The 12,408-nt window shown below is 44.4% G+C and overlaps 1 protein-coding gene and 1 pseudogene across 6 annotated transcripts in view; both read right to left on the bottom strand.

Annotated features, from left to right (window-relative positions):
• The window catches only part of PATJ (PATJ crumbs cell polarity complex component), a 179,515-nt gene that overhangs the window by 96,350 nt on the left and 70,757 nt on the right, over positions 1 to 12,408 (bottom strand). For 4 of the 6 annotated variants that reach the window (XM_069981340.1, XM_069981334.1, XM_069981338.1 and 1 more), the window contains 4 exons: positions 9,248 to 9,361; positions 7,037 to 7,339; positions 2,681 to 2,795; positions 2,287 to 2,407 (listed from right to left, as the gene is read on the bottom strand). In XM_069981340.1, the coding sequence (XP_069837441.1) occupies positions 2,287 to 2,407; positions 2,681 to 2,795; positions 7,037 to 7,339; positions 9,248 to 9,361 (653 nt within the window). The remainder of the gene's footprint in view (positions 1 to 2,286; positions 2,408 to 2,680; positions 2,796 to 7,036; positions 7,340 to 9,247; positions 9,362 to 12,408) is intronic. The other 2 variants (XM_069981337.1, XM_069981339.1) reach the window with 1 other exon arrangement.
• Positions 3,838 to 3,954, bottom strand: LOC138800246 (U2 spliceosomal RNA; annotated as a pseudogene).

Raw genomic sequence — 12,408 nt, 5'->3', positions numbered from 1 at the left:
CTGATCTGGGCTGTGTACACGGTAAAGCACATCATCATATGGAGTCAGGAGGATTTACCAAAGACCGCCTACAGTCTATACTGTCTTATTCAAACACCCCTTCTTAATACAAACAGGAAAAAATTGCACACCTAAGAGAGGTATCTGTATTTCAAGGACTAAACTCTCTGTTGGTTTAATTCAGTGCTTGACTTAGTGCTTAGTGGTTTCCATAACACAACAGTCTCTTCTGGAAATGTCCTTCATGTAGGACCATACTGCAACCTGAAGCATAAGTATACTTCCGTTCACTACACCACAGTTCACCAATTTTGTGGGGATCCTCTACGGCAGAGTTTAAAAGGAATCTAGCAGGTTAGACAGATCTAACTTGCTTATAGATTATAATAAGGTCAGTGGCAGGGAATGCGATGATACCTTTATTTAGATGGTCCGCTGCCACATTAAAGGGAATCTGTCAGCACTCAGACCAGACCCAGGTTGCGGACAGTATTATATATTTACATACATGGCACCTGTAGCTTATCCGTCCATGTGGCAGAAAATGTGTAATTTTAGGGTCCTAAATAAGGATGGTCCAAACCCGCCGAGGTTCGGGTTCGGCTGAACCCGAACGCTCGGCATTGGATTCCCGCTGTCTGCCCGCTCCGCGCAGCGGGCGGATACAGGGGGAGGACCGCCTGGAAAACTGGGATACAGCCTATGGCTATGGCTGTATCCCAGTTTTCCAGGCGTTCCTCCCGCTGGATCCGCCCGCTGCATGGAGCAGGCAGACAGCGGTAATCATTGCGGAGGGTTCGGGTCCGTACGAACCCTGTCCAAACCAGGTTCGGACCATCCCTAGTCCTAAACTGTGAACAAGCACTGAGCAATTACACGGGCCGATTATCAGGCACCAAGGACTATAATATATCATTATTATTTTAAGTATTAAAGGGGTAGTGCGGCGCTAAACATTCATTCACAAAATAGCACACATTACAAAGTTATACAACTTTGTAATGTGTGTTATGTATGTGAATAGCCCCCTTCCCCGTGTTCCCCACCCCCCCACGCTAGACCCGGAATTGTCACAAGATGGCGGCCGGGGGTCGACGCGAATGCGATAAGTATAATGCACCACACTTCCGCGTCTAGCGTGGGTGGAGGGGAACACAGGGAAGGGGGCCATTCACATACATAACTTGTATAAGTTGTATAACTTTGTAATGTGTGTTATTTTGTGTATAAATGTTTAGCGCCGCACTACCCCTTTAAACTTACTTTACCACGTTCCCTGGTGTCTTTGGAGGGCTTCCCTGATGTGTGCAGGTCTGCCTTCTGTTCCGGTCTCTACAATGAAGGCCAGGGAGCACAGTAAGGTAAGTAGATACTTAATTATTTTATACTACAATCAGTTGTCGGCAGCGGATCACGATTACACGTAGCAATGCGTGCCCGGCAATTTTAGGTCTGGACCTAAAGAAACGATCAGCCAATGATCGTTTATTGGCTGATCGGTCTCTCTATTACACGGAGTGATAATCATCCTGATTAGGCCTATTACTGCTCTGTGTAATAGGGCCCTAAGTGTGATCAAGTGTCAAACAGCAGTAGCTGCTCTCCGTCTGTGCCGCGCTCTGTCATGCCTCCTCCTTGGTTCAACTGGAGGCTGATATAAAATTATTATTTAAAAGGTAGAGGATGGAGGAACCAAGGAGGAGGTGTGACAGAGCGTGGCACAGCCGGAGAGCCGCAACTCCTCACACTAAGATTACACATTTTTTGCTACATGGATGGATAAGCTTTAGTTACCACGTTGAATAGAGTGCTGTGACCTATATAAAACACTGACAGAAACTCAGGTCGGGTCTGAGTGTTGACAGATTCCCTTTAATGTGGCAACAGACCATCTAAATTTTTAATATGTAAATAAGGTAATATGTAAATTCAGTGCGCCGGGGGTGGTCCTGTACCCTGATCCGCCTGCAAACCGGCTCCTGGTCCTTATAAATATTCATATCCATATAAATAGAACATAAAGGGGGAGATTTATCAAACATGGTGTAAAGTGAAACTGGCTCAGTTGCCCCTAGCAACCAATCAGATTCCACCTTCCATTCCTTACAGACTCTTTGGAAAATAAAAGGTGGAATCTGATTGGTTGCTAGGGGCAACTGAGCCAGTTTCACTTTACACCATGTTTGATAAATCTCCCCCAAAGTGTCTGCAGCAAAATCTACCATAAAGTAGATGGAGAAACGTTGAGCATCACAATACATCATACTGTTCAATCTGATCACATACATGGAAGATAAGCTCTGCAGACGCGGAGTCCCAGAATCTCTCTCCGTCCTGTGAATCTGCTCTTTGGCAATCGCATCTGGATCAAAAATGATGGAGGGTTCTTTGAGAAGAGAGTTTTCACCTGCAGGATAAGAGTGGACTGGATTAGACAGAGCCATGCTATGTTATGTATCATTGTATCCGATGAAGAAAGTTGAGGACCCTCTCGAAACGCATAATCCCTTGTAATATAGCATTTAGGCTTTGTTATTTTACTTAACCTATCTCATGAATCTACTAATGAAAACTGTGCAAACAGCTCCTCATATCTCAGCTTCCTGTGAGTGTAATGTATGGGGGTCCATTGCATAAACATCAGAATTTTAAGGTTTAAAGTCCATTCCATAATACTAACTTTGCTCCACATCTAAGTCTATGTTGATTTCTTCAGGATCATGGATGTCGGCATCATACGTTTTCACGGCATCGAGGGGCACCAATGGTGACCTGGGGTCTCTTGAGTCTCCATACTGTAAAGGAAAGAAAACCCCCATTAGCATTACCATAGTAATATAACAGTATTTCCCATATAAGAGATTCAAAAATAATCCAGATATCTGGACAATCCTTATTCCCGTTGTTCTCAGACTGACATAATTCCCCGATATCTACAGCTCCTGTCAATATAACGGACGGCCGAGTTCTGCAGAATCTGCTTAATTGATCCTAAATCTTCTCAACAACTTTATTTATAGCCGCATAAAAATAAAAAAGTGCTGAAAGCACAAAAATCTCAGACTCTTAAATCTTATACGGGGAGGGGACAGGGGTCAATTGGAATGTCTTATTATTTAAAGGGCTTTTCTTTATATGACCCCCAGTTCTTCAATCAAAGGCTTTTGGAGCCCCCACAATCATAGGAGCCCCTGCTTGGATGGCCAAGGGTATGTTCTCTGGTGGCACAGAAAAGCCTTGAGTTGTCAAATACAATAAAGTTAGGAACCCTGTTCTGCTATCTTTTAGTCACCATTACAGATTCTTGGGTTAGGGTTAGGGTCTGCACTGGGGACACGAGGGACGACCAATGTTAAATGGGTGGGGGTTCGACCACTATTTTTCTCCCTCCCATAGAGAATGAATGGTGTGGCACTACACATGCTCGGCCACAGCTCCACTTATCCTCCTCCTGACTGTGGTCGTGTAGCTGGGGCACCCACCAATCTAAAGCTAAGTTCGGAAGCTTGCAGAGTGCAACAGCTACAGCACAAATCCATGACTTTACAATCAGATTACGGCCACGGACGGGCGTTCTGAGGTTGATTTTAACTGGAATGTGAGCACATTCCAGTTAAAATCATGTCAATTATTCTGTGCCGCCGCAGAGAACACCCATACTGTATACACCACGGCTGTTGTTCAATACACTTCAACGTAACAGATCACTGTCATTGTTTAATGCTAAAATACAGTATGTGAATGTGGCCTTAAAGTGTAACTACCGCAAATATATTTTTTAAGCAGGTGTTGTGATAACAAGCATTTTTGGAATATATTCTCTTTATATATTTTTTAAAAGATTTCTCTTTAAATAAACGTTATGCATACGGTCCACAGATAAGGGGCATATCGGATATTAAACTGATAAGAACAGATACTACACTTGATCTTAGCCAAAGGACTAAAGGCCCTATTACAACGGAGCGATTATCGACCGCATTCGGCCTATATCGGCCGATAATTGTCCCGTGGAATAGAAGGCAACGATCAGCCGACATCGTTCATGTCAGCTGATCGTTCATGTCGTTTGTTTTTCAAACATGTGGCTCCGTGGAATAGGAGCGGCGGTAGCAGACTGCCACTATCCTCTATGGGCTGCCTGGACGATCTAGCGATCACCCGGGCAGCCTCCATGCAGCTCCCCGCGTCCCCTCCCGCACTCACCCACTCGCTGCCATCGCGTGTAATAGCGAGCGAGGAACGGGACGATTATCTTGCGAAAAATCGTTAAACCGTTCGAATTTAAACGATAATTGTTCTGTGTAATTGCAGGCAACGATCGAAAAATCGTTCATATGTCGTTGATCATTGATATAGATCTGAACCTAAAATTATCGTTAATCGTTCGCTGTAATTCCACGTTCGTTCAAGTTCCGCGTTTTTTCACTAATCGTTCAGTGTAATTGCACATTGTTTATTCCTTCGGATCCCAGAAAAACAATGAACAATCATAGTAACGATCGCAATAACGATCATAGTAACGATCGTAACTAACGATTATCGTTCTGTGTAATATGGTGAACTATTTCAGGTTAACAATAAACAATCTCGCTTGCGATCGTTTATCGTTAGTCGTTAAAAATCGCTCTGTGTAATGGGACCCTAAGAGACCAAACACAGGAAATCCCAGTCCTTTGTGCGCTAAAGCAAGGAAAGACACCTGCTCATCATGCAGGTTGTTTATCAACTGAGAGTAATTAAAGGGGTAGTGCGGCGGTAAAGAATTATTCACAGACTAACACACATTACAAAGTTATACAACTTTGTAATGTATGTTATGTCTGTGAATGGCCCCCTTCCCCGTGTCCCACCACCCCCACCCGTGTACCCGGAAGTGTGGTGCGCTATACTCACCTGTCACGTGCCGACACCAGTCTCCAATCTTCAGCGAGTGACGTCTTCTTCGGCCGGCCGGCCGCCCTCTACAGCGTCATCCGATGCTCGCGGCTGAGCACAGTTGTGATGCGGCGGAGGGGGGACGGGCGGCAGAGACTCGTCCGTCCGAAGAGGACGTTTGGCACAAGATGGCGGACGGCCCTCGACACGGATCAGGTAATGTATAACGCACCAACACTTCCAGGTACACGTGCGGGGGTGGTGGGACACGGGGAACAGGGCGATTCACAGACATAACATACATTACAAAGTTGTATAACTTTGTAATGTGTGTTATTCTGTGAATAATTTCTGAGCGCCGCACTACCCCTTTAACTTAGCCTAATTATATTATCAAATCTGTAGCTAACCAGGAGACAATTCAGTCAGAATAATGTCACTGTAAAGGTTACAGCGGTTTTGGTGCTGTGTGACAGAAGAGACGACCCTACAATGCAAGCACCCCCCAGAATTCTCTGCTGCCACATCTGGACGAGCAGCAGCTGTGAAGGGAGACAGCTAGTGGCCATATGAATAACGATTTGAATACAGAAAACTTTTTAAAAAGTAAAGAGGAGTCTATTGCAAAACTGCTTGTGATCATAACCCCTGTTGATTTCTTTAAAAAAAAAAAAAAATCCATAGGAGCCTATATATTACAAAGAGAGCTCCCTTACTACAGGCGCCCAATAAGTGTACATAATGGGGTCCAAGAAAGAGAGAAGAATTAGGAGCCCTGAAGATCATCCCCTTGTGGTGCAGGTTAGACTTAAAGTGTTACTGTCATTTATTTATTTATTTATTTGCAGAAATCAATAGTCCAGGCGATTTTAAGAAACTTTGTAATTGGGTTTATTAGCCGAAAAAAGCTTTTTTACCATGAGAAAGCAGTTTGAAGCTCTTCCCCCCCCTGTCTTCATTGTTCGCTTTGGAGAGGGGAGGAGTGGAGGGAGATGAGGCACCAAAACAGGACAACAAAGAGTTAATTTACAGCTACATCAATGTTCTATCTCCTCTGAAGTCATCACTGACCTCTCTGACCTCTGAATAGAGGCTTTCACACAGGTCCCGCTGTGTAATCCTTTGTACTCTGCTCTCTGCTGGCGACTAATCTCCCTCCTTCCCCATCCCCTCTCCACAGAACAGACAGGTGCATGTCTGATGCAACAAGACATGATTTCCTGATAATGAGCAGTGAATGAGAGGAGGGGGGAGGGGGACCTGGGGAAAGTCTTTTTGAATGCAGATAATGACATATTTGCCTAATAAACCTAATTACAAAGTTTCTTAAAATTGCCTGTACTATTGATTTCTGCAAGAAAAAAAAAAAGAAATACGACAGTGACTCTTAACATATCTGTGTTTGCAGTGAAGTACAGCAGAAACGGATTCACGTATATCCATGATCCACCATTGCTGCCATCAAAAAATAATGCATATAGCATGTTTTAATTCGGCGGGTAATCAAGGTTATAGATCCAGCATCCACATCTAGAGTGGCTCTGAATTGCTGGACATACGCGAACCCGGATTTACAGAGATAAAATACTATCAAAAAGATGAACAAATAAAAAGCATATTGCTAAAAAAATAAAAAAACACCATTCTAACAAGCCCCGGGCCGTTCCCTCCAGCCGTGCACGGGACCTGCACACAACTCCTCCGAGTCCGGCCGAAAAAACTGTTACAACTTTTGCATTAATGAATAAGACGAGTCAATAAAATGTGCGACAGACGTGCGGCCTGATCAATAACTACATTTAGAGGATGACAGGTACCTCATAAATATTCACTCCGCGTTGGGCCAATAACATTTTTTTGCATTCAATCAGATGGTGATTTGCGAAGCTCTGAAGCACTTACAAGCTTGCAATTTTCCGTGAATCAATGAATAACTTTGTGACCATTTTTTTTTTCCGGGGGGGTTAGAACCTAAGAAACTAATCTGATCCTAGAGAAAGCAAAGGGGGGGGGGGGGGGAAGGAGACTCAGACGGGATCCGGAGTGATAAATCAGTCAGGGAGAAAAGAAGAGCATTATCTGGGCCAGACGATCTCATAATCAGTTCAACTCCAGGTTCCCTCAATGCCCATTTCCCATATTGCCTGTGAATACGTACGGCTGCAGCGTCTAGCCAGGCCGGGGCAGAAGACGCGTTCTGGACGGAGGGAGGTGGAATCCCATTATAATGCAGACTATACCCATCATTGTCTGGCTGAGCGGCGGCTTGTTGGGTGTCCTCATCATCCACCAGCATCTCTCTTTCTTCTATAAATCCCCCCATTTCATGCATTTCCCACGATTCTTGTAAAGGGTCGGGATTATTGTGCTGGATATTAAAGGCCGGCCCCATAGACAGCGACGGCTCATCCACCAGCTCCTCTCGGCCGTCATCTGTGAATGGCTCCACTTGGTATTTCTCCTAAAAAGAGCAAAACATCAAATACAATGTGAGGATAAGTCAATATAGACACCATCTGGTGCCGGGATAAGAATTTAAAGGGCCGGGTGCCACAGGGATTTAACCCTTTAAGGATGTGGCCTAGTTTGGTACCCAGTGCTTTTTGCTTTTCGATCTCCACATTTAATCTCCATTTAAAAAAAAAATAATAATACTCAACATAAATATATGGGGGTTTCTTTACATGATATTTATTGTGTTTTGGGGTAAATGTCTATTTTTTATTATAGAGGAAGGCTACAGCAATGAATGATTGTATAAATAACAGAATAACTTATTCTATGGCTACAAATACAGAGGTCCCAAATGTAGTTTTTTTTTTTTTTACTTTGTTTTGTTTTTGTTTTAGAAAATAATTTATTTTTGTGTCACTGCATTCAGAGCCCATTTCCCCTTTATGAAGATGGATGGGGTAGATATGACTTCGTGATCACCTTTTATTGTTTTGGTGGGGGAGGGGGGATGAACAAAAACAGCAGTTGTGGCAATGATTACTTATTTTGGTCATGTAGGATGATGTGGTAATCGGATGGGTCGTCACAGATGCAGAGATTTCGAAAATTGTAAAAGTTTTTAAATTTTTTTCTTTTAAAAGGGAAACTATGAGCAGGTTAGAAGTATCTTACCTACTGATATTGCTCAGGGCGCTGAGGAGGAAAGTTTCTTGTACATTGTAGATTAATCCATATGCTAATGAGTTGGTTTGGTGCACGGAACTACTACTCTGCTAAATACTGGGGTGGCGCTCTGCACCAGATGAATATTTAAAAGGAGGCTAGGCATGCTGGTGCACAGAGGGTGCTAGTCCCGCCTCCAGGGCACCAAACCATCTTATTAGCATATGGACTAAACTACAAAACATACAAAAAAGGCGCCAAGGATTAAAGAGTCACTGTCGTTATTTATTTTTTTTGGCAGAAATCAATAGTCCTGGTGATTTTAAGAAACTTTGTAATTGGGTTTATTAGACAAATATGCCATTATCTGCATGTAAAAAGCCTTTTCTCAGGTCCCCCCCCCTCCTCTCCTTTCTGTCATCCACTGCTCAGAATCAGGAAATCTCGACTGTTTTTTCATCAGTCAGATCTGTCTGTTCTATGAAGAGGGGAGGGTGAAGGAGCGAGATTAGCAGGCAGCAGAGAGCCGAGAACAAAGGATTACACAGCGGGGGAGCTATTCAGAGCCCTATTCAGAGGTCAGAGAGGTCAGTGGTGACTGCAGAGGAGAGAGCCTGTGATGTGAATGTAAATTAACTCTTTGTTGTCCTGTTTTGCTGCCTCTACTTTCTCTCTCCACAGGAAAACCATAAAGATAGGGGGGAGAGCTTCAAACTGCTTTTTCATGATAAAAATTCATTTTTCGGCTAATAAAACCAATTACAAAGTTTCTTAAAATCGCCTGGACTATTGATTTCTGCAATAAAAATTTTAAAGACAGTGACTCTAAGGTAAGAAAAGTACCTTCACCACCTCGTGTGCTATAGCAACATATCACCAGGTTAGATGACTCTAACCTGCTGATAATTTCCCTTTAAGTGAAAGACCTTGCACGTGATAAAGGTCACTTTTTTACTAGACTTGCCTTACTGTTCGGGTTTAGTAACGCTCTCAGAACCCAAATGCTCAGAATTCGCCTCCCAGTGGCTGGTAAATGCCACCCCAGGGAGACCTGGAAAACATGGATACAGTCATAGGCTCTAGTCAAATGCTAAGCGTGGGGGACATTGCAGAACCTGAACAGTTCCACAAGTCCGCTCAACACTATCCGGCATTAATGGTGTCAGATAGGTGCTGGATTATGGACAATGTGTCTGCACTCTGCCAGTTTCTAAATTATAAGTATAACACAGTGTGTACAAGTCTGTGTTACCATAACATGGTAGAACTGCGCAGTCGGCGATGGGTCATCCACCGCCAATTCCTCACTATCCACCGATTCCCCCACCAGCGGGATGTACACGTGTCCGTCCTTTATGTCATTCTGCTTGAAGAAAAGACACAAAGAAAAATAGAAAAATAATAAACAGGTTTCAGGTTAGGACTGAAGGGATAACCCTCATCATTCTCTCATTCCTCAATATGATTTCAGGGGGATTCCATATACATAAACATATACAAAGTTTCCATTCAAGACAAAACAGGATGAACGAGACTTGTGGCAGATTTACTAAGGATGACGAGTTGCACCCTCCTGATTCTTGATTGCCACTAGTCTAGGGTTAGTAGTCAATTCTCTCTAGTAGGATTAATCACAGTATGATGTGCATAGCCACCCTTCACCTGCACACAGTCAGTACTTAAAGGGATGTTCCACTGTTGTATCCTCTGCAATGAGCCCAGCAGAGGCCACTGAGCATAACCCCAAGGCAATGAAAATAACCAATATATTAGATAATATGGTTAAATAATCTTAGCTATGAGCCTGTGCCACGGAGGCCTAGGAGGTGAGGGGCTGAGGTGCCCAATATATGTCCAAAGGTTTGGATTGGGGGCTTATATGTAGACAAGCAGAAGATGGAAGGGACAGGGTGGTGGAGTATGATACAGAAGCATGGGTAGCACAGTCTGCATTTAGTAAAAGTTGCAAGAACACAAATGCAAATAACAGTGGAACCCCCCTTTATGTAGCGTATCCAGCCAGAAAACCCAGTATCCGCTCAATTGCTTAGTGACCTGCGATGGCATGCGCATAAGAAAACGCTCTGCAATGTGATCATACAGCTCATCTCAATTCTTCCCTAATCTGAAGACCTACATGTACTGTAAGTGACTGGTTGTGTACATCCAGAGGCTGAAATCCAGGGCAGACCTAATATTCCGTATAGCTGACGGCTTCTTATTTGGATCCTTGTGTCTACAATCCACTCAGAGCTAAATATATCAAGAGGCGGGACATGATAGGTGGTAAGGGACTTTGAGACGGGCGGATTATTGGCAACAAGCGGTCCTAGAAACACCCTTTTGGCGGAGAAGCGCTCCTTGGCTGATCGCATCTTTTAAAGCGGCACTATCAGCAGCTTCTGCCCAATGAACCTGCGGATATGCCCCACAAGCTCTTTACCTTATAACTGCACTGCTGTTAAGCACCGGCTCAGCCCACCCAGTCCCCCCCTCCCGTACCGCCATCTAAGCATATATGAATATGCATAGTAGGCAGCCCAGAGCACCCCCTCGGCCTGCCCAGTAAGCCCCCTCTCATGCTACCCAGAACCCTCCCCCCATGCCGCCCAGTATGGATATATGAATATGCATAGTGGACAGCACGGAGGGGGCGTGCTGGGCAGGTGCTCCTGGCTGACAGGTAACGCCCCAAATGCTCCCAAACTCCTGATTAGCATATGGCAATTAGGGAATATCAACAAAATGTCTAGGAGAAGAAATGAATGATCACCTTATAACTGCTGTTAATTATTCTTCTCTTCAGCATTTTGTTGATATTCCCTAATTGCCCCTATGCTAATCAGGAATTTAGGCGCATTTAGGGCATTACCTGTCAGCCTGGAGCACCGCCCCTCAACCCGCCCAGCATGCATAGTGGGCGGCACAAGAGGGGACGGGCTGGGTAGCACGAGAGGTGGCGTACTGGGCAGGCCGTGGGGGGTGCTCTGGGCCGCCCACTATGCATATTCATATATGCATAGTGGGCAGCACAGGAGGGGGCAGGCTGGGTAGCACGAGAGGGGGCATACTGGGCAGGCCTAGGGGGGAGCTCTGTGCCACCCACTACGCATATTCATATATGCATAGTGGGTGGCACGGAAAGGGGTGGACTGGGTAGCACGAGACGGTGATTAACAGCCATGCAGTTATAAGGTAAAGAGCTTGTGGGGCTTATCAGCGGGTTCTTTGGGCAAAAGCTGCTGATAGTGCCGCTTTAAGCAGGCCTTAAAATGTGGATGTGCGGCTAAGAGGGGATGTGCGGCTGATAGCAATGTATTTAAATGGCTGTACAAATAAAACAGCGATTGTTCACAAGGCCAGGCCCCTCAATTGAGCCTTGTCAAGGCACTGCAATTGAATGCCGATCTTGCTGATCAGTGCTCATTTGCTTCTGTAGACTGCCCCAGATTGGGCCATTTAAACAGTGTATAGGGCCATCTTGAACTACCATAGAGAGATGGTGGTGGTGGTGGTGATGGTGGTCAGTCATGATGGAAAATCACGGATGACTCCTTTGTTCTGAGTCAGAGAAGCTGCAGTAAGGGCTCTCTTGCTGTGTATTACCCCTCCCCATAGAGAACACAGGAACGCTCGGCTGTGCTAAATGTTCCTGTATATAGGGAGGACAGGTGGGAGACATAACTGAACTGAAGGTGTATGGGGGCCGTTAGTGTCTGATCCCTGGGGGCTCCACTGATCATGAGAACAGAAAACCCATGCCCCTCTCTAAATGCATGGGGGGGCAGAGGCACGGTTGTTTTCTTTTGTCTACAGTTTACAGCCTCTGAACATAAACCAGAAGACTTCCATTCACTAACAGTAAGCAGAGCTCTTGATATTAGTATAGAATTGATGCATTAGAAAGTTGAAAATCTTTTCAATCTACAATTGTTAAGTTACATCTGGTGGATGATCTTTTCAAAAATAGCATTTGTGGAGATTCACAATTTTTCAACAATTTTTGCAATTCCTCAATTTCCCAATTTTTTTTATTCAATATTTCGCCTGATTACACACCTTAATAAAATGGGTATTCCAGTTTCAGCAGGTAAAGGGTATTATTCATACAAAGTTTTTCCATGAAAATATCCAATATCCTTTTAATACTAATCATGGCTTCTTAGTATTTCTGCTTGCTGTCATTGAATGTCTTTAAAGGGGAACTTCTTTCCTGTCTGACACAGTGCTCTCTGCTGCCACCTCTGTCCATGTCAGGAACTGTCCAGAGCTGGAGAGGGAATTTGGGGATTTGCTGCTGCTCTGGACAGTTTCTGACATGGACAGATGTAGCAGTAGAGAGCACTGTGTCAGAGTGGAGAGAAAACATTTCCTGCACGACATACGGCAGCTGATAAGTATGGAAAGATTTGA

The sequence above is a fragment of the Dendropsophus ebraccatus genome, chromosome 8 (genome assembly GCF_027789765.1).
Source record: "Dendropsophus ebraccatus isolate aDenEbr1 chromosome 8, aDenEbr1.pat, whole genome shotgun sequence".
In the NCBI taxonomy this organism is placed as follows: domain Eukaryota; kingdom Metazoa; phylum Chordata; class Amphibia; order Anura; family Hylidae; genus Dendropsophus; species Dendropsophus ebraccatus.
This window is presented reverse-complemented; position numbering and strand designations above follow the sequence as displayed.